The sequence below is a fragment of the Colobus angolensis genome, unplaced genomic scaffold (genome assembly GCF_000951035.1).
Source record: "Colobus angolensis palliatus isolate OR3802 unplaced genomic scaffold, Cang.pa_1.0 Scaffold93, whole genome shotgun sequence".
NCBI lineage: Eukaryota > Metazoa > Chordata > Mammalia > Primates > Cercopithecidae > Colobus > Colobus angolensis.
Window position 1 is genome coordinate 551,910 of NW_012123265.1, and position 4,328 is coordinate 556,237.

The following is a 4,328-nucleotide window of genomic DNA, read 5'->3' on the forward strand; positions in this document are numbered from 1 at the left end:
TACTAAAAATACAAAAAACTAGCCGGGCGAGGTGGCGGGCGCCTGTAGTCCCAGCTACTCAGGAGGCTGAGGCAGGAGAATGGCGTGAACCCAGGGGGCGGAGCTTGCAGTGAGCTGAGATCATGTCACCGCACTCCAGCCTGGGCGACAGAGCGAGACTCCACCTCAAAAAAATAAAATAAAATAAAATAAAAAAATAAAACAGGATTCCAAACCTGGAAAAATCATTGGTTAAAAGGAAAAAAGTCTAATACATTTCCAGGTCATGCCAATCTGCCTTGAATCTTGTAACTGCAGGGCGAACTGGCTCCTGTAAAATGGTTCAAACTGCTGCCATTAAGCCGTATGCTCACCTTTAGCTGTTTTACATTGTAGACATGGACTCCAGCACTGGTACCTGATGCAGCTAGCCAATTCCCATCTGAACTGACTGCCAAAAGACACATGGCCTCCACCGTTCCTGTGAGGACAGAACAGTTACATCTCTGAATTCACACAGTGTCCACAGCCAGCCCTGCCCTGGAGATGATGGCAAAAACCAAGGAGACCCTCAGAGTTTTAAATCACTGCCAGGATAATTTGCTGATCACTGTGCAAATTAGTTCTAGATGTTAATGTTTCCACTTTTTTCATCTACTTATTTAGCCATCCCGCCTGTAAAGAAGGTCCAGAGAGATAAAACAGAAGTTATTACTTCCTCAGGCCTAAGACACTGCTTACTATAGGAATAGAGAATCACAGTAGCATCTGCCACTGAAATACATACTTTAACTGTTTCAAACTCCTTTCCTACCAAACAGTTTTTTGTTTTTGAGACAGAGTCTCGCTCTGTCACCCGGGCTGGAACGCAGTGGCGGATCTCCGCTCACTCCAACCTCCAACTCCCGAATTCAAGTGATTCACCTGCCTCAGCCTCCCAAGAAGCTGGGATTACAGGCGCCCACCACCACGCCTGGCTAATTTTTGTATTTTTAGTAGAGACGGGGTTTCACCATGTTGGCTGGGCTGGTCTTGAACTCCTGACCTCAGATGATCCACCTACTTTGGCCTCCCAAAGTGCTGGGATTACAGCTGTGAGCCACCACACCCGGCCCCCTTTTTCTTTTTTTTGAGACGGAGTCTCACTCTGTCATCAGGCTGGAGTGCAGTGGCACAATCTTGGCTCACTGCAACCTCTGCCTCCCAGGTTCAAGCCATTCTCTTGCCTCAGTCTCCCAAGTAGCTGGGACTACAGGCGTGCACCACCATGCCCAGCTAATTTTTGCATATTTAGTAGAGATGGGGTTTCACCATGTTGGCCAGCATGGTCTCGATCTCTTGACCTCATGATCTGCCTGCCTCGGACTCCCAAAGTGCTGGGATTACAGGTGTGAGTCACTGTGCCTAGCCCCAAATGTTTTTTTTAAATCAAAATTATGGACAGGCCAGGTGTGGTGGTGCACACCTGTAATCCCAGCACTTTGGTAGGCGGAGGTAGGTGGATCACCTGAGGTCAAGAGTTCGAGACCAGCCCGGCCAAGATGGTGAAACCCCATCTCTACTAAGAGTACAAAAAAAATTTAGCTGGGCATGATGGCAGGTGCCTGTAATCCCAGCTACTTGGGAGTCTGAGGCAGGAGAATCACTTGAACCTGGGAGGCAAAGGTTGCAGTGAGCCAAGATGGCGCCAATGCACTCCAGCCTGGGCGACGAGAAACTCCATCTTTAGAAACTCTTGAAATTCTGTCTCAAAAATAAATTAAAAAAAAGTTACGGACAAACAGCAAGTTAAATAGACTTGAAGCATGTCTTTAATTTATTGAGTGCCTGCTGTATATTTAGCACTAAGGGAGGATGGGCACGTCTGAGCCATCTTTGTCATCTAGAGACTTTATACCAATCTGGCAACACGACAACTAGTGTGGGATAAAAATTGGACAGTGATGTTCTATGCCAAAATGCGTGCTGCATGTAACACCCCCAAACGATAACACGGCTTTATAACAAGCATAACCTAGCTGCCAAAGGATGGGTGGCAATGAGGTAAAAAGGATGGGGAACAGTGCAAGCTAAGTGACTAGAATATGCAGGTTTGAGGGCTGTGAAGAAACCAGCTTGACTACAAGAGGAAGTGAGATGAGAGAAGTGGAAAAAATAAAGTCATATATATAATGCAAAGCCGAATCTCAAGGAGTGCTAGCTATAAATAGCCTAAGTTTTGTAATAAAAACATATATAGTTAATAGTCAGTTTGATTTATCTGACCCCTAACTTGTGGGTTTCTTCTCCTGCAGGCTTCTGGATCAGCTTATGAACAGTGAGAGTTGAGGATAAAAGAGGTGACTTTCACTAGGCATGGTGACTCACACCTGTAATCCCAGCACTTTGGGAGGCCAAGGCAGGAGGATTGCTTGAGCCCAGGAGTTCAAGACCAGGCTGGGCAACACGGTGAAACCCTGTCTCTACAAAAACTTAGCTAGGTATGGTGGCATGCTCCTGTGTACTTGGGAGGCTGAGGTGGAAGGATTACCTGAGCCTGGGGAGGTCGAGGCTGCAGTGAGCCATAATCACACCACTGCACTCCAGCCTCGGCAACAGAGTGAGGCCATCTCAAAAAAAAAAAAAAAAAAAAAAAAAAGAGTTGACTTTCCAGGTTGATGGGAGTTTAAATGACAGTGAAGCAGCAGCTACAATCCAGGACAAGGGAGAGGGGAAAGGCCCATGGGAAGTATCCAAACAACTACCAGCTTAATTAAGCTGGAAACTGAGTCTAAGTCCTTAGCAGCCATAGCTAGCTACACAGCCACACTCATTCATTAATACTCACATTCTCAAGGAAAACAGAAAAATTCTCAGGAACATTAAATGACCACAGGTAATTAAACTGCATGTATAATAATACTTTTGTGCCAGGCACAGTGGCTCATGCCTATAATCTCAGTTGGGAGGGGCAGGATGGGAGGATCACTTGAGTCCAGGAGTTCAAGACCAACCTTGTCAACATAATGAGCCCATCTCTACAAAAAAAATGAAAAAATTAGCTGGGCATAGTGGTAGGCGTCTGTAGTCCCGGCTACTCAGGATGCTGAGATGGGAAGATAACTTGAGCCCAGGAGGTCGAGGTGGCAGTGATCTATGATTGTACCTTTTTATAAGCAAACAACCAAAAAAAGCAACATGCCCAAAAAATACTTATATACAAACACATATTAGAAAATACCAAAATATTAATGGTAACTGTTTCTGGGTATCAAGATTGCAAATGACTTTAACTTTCTTCGTGTTCTGCTAACAAACTAAGGATGATGAAACTTCTCTGGCCCCAAATAAGGAATCAAAAACCCAGTGAGAAAAGAGTAGGTGTGAAGAACATTGCAGATCTCATCGAGAGTCTTCATCTGCCAGCTATCTCCTCCTACTTGAAACTGCAAACATGTGAGTGAGTGGATCTGTAGGGTAGGAAGAACATGAGGGAACCCCCAACATGGAGGCTTAAAAGGAAAAAAGTTACATCTCAGACATGACAAGTCTCTCCATGGCCAGTTACCAGATTCCCACCTGACTGAGGCTGGAAAGCATGCAGGTGCTTGAAGCTTCCTCCTGACAGTTGAACAATATGCAGAGCTCCTTGATTTGATGCCACAAAGAGCTTTGTTGAATCTTCAGAAAACAAAATCTGAAGGGCAGAGCGAAGGAATGGTGGCATTTTGGAAACCTTTGGGTGAACCAATAATAAAAGTGAGAGAAGGGAGACCTACAGCCCATCAGAAACAATCACAGCTAGGCTTAAGTTACATTAATGCTCCCTGTCTCTAAGTAAGCCAACTGACTCAGGGCACAGAACACTGGTTTCTCTCCAGAAACCTATACATCCCCCTTTCATCTCTTTAGTACATATTCACTTCCCTATCAAGGAAATAACTAAGTCACACATGAAACCACTAAACAGAAAAGCCTTAACTTTACTGCCTGTAGGGCATTACCCTATCCCTCTAACAACATAGTTCAAAATTTCAAAATGGAAATAAAGGCTGGGTGTGGGCCAGGTGCAGTGTCTCACACCTGTAATTACAGCACTTTGGGAGGCCGAGGGGATGGATCACCTGAGGTCAGGAGTTCAGGACAGCCTGGCCAACGTGGTGAAACCCCATCTCTACTAAAAATACAAAAATTAGCCGGGCCTGGTGATGGGCACCTGTAATCCCAGCTACTCGGGAGGCTGAGGCAGGAGCACTCCAGACTGCGTGACAAGAGCAAAACTCGGTCAAAAAAAAAAAAAAACAAAATAACAAAAAAGTAATATTTTAAAAGCTTATATACTGGAAAGGAGAAAAAGGAAGGATATAATC

At 45.0% G+C, this 4,328-nt stretch overlaps 1 protein-coding gene across 2 annotated transcripts in view; it reads right to left on the bottom strand.

Annotated features, from left to right (window-relative positions):
* The window catches only part of CIRH1A (cirrhosis, autosomal recessive 1A (cirhin)), a 51,546-nt gene that overhangs the window by 13,242 nt on the left and 33,976 nt on the right, over positions 1-4,328 (bottom strand). For both annotated transcript variants that reach the window (XM_011931988.1, XM_011931989.1), the window contains exons 12-13: positions 3,538-3,694; positions 354-460 (exon numbers count right to left, since the gene is read on the bottom strand). In XM_011931988.1, coding sequence (XP_011787378.1) covers positions 354-460; positions 3,538-3,694 — 264 coding nt within the window. The remainder of the gene's footprint in view (positions 1-353; positions 461-3,537; positions 3,695-4,328) is intronic.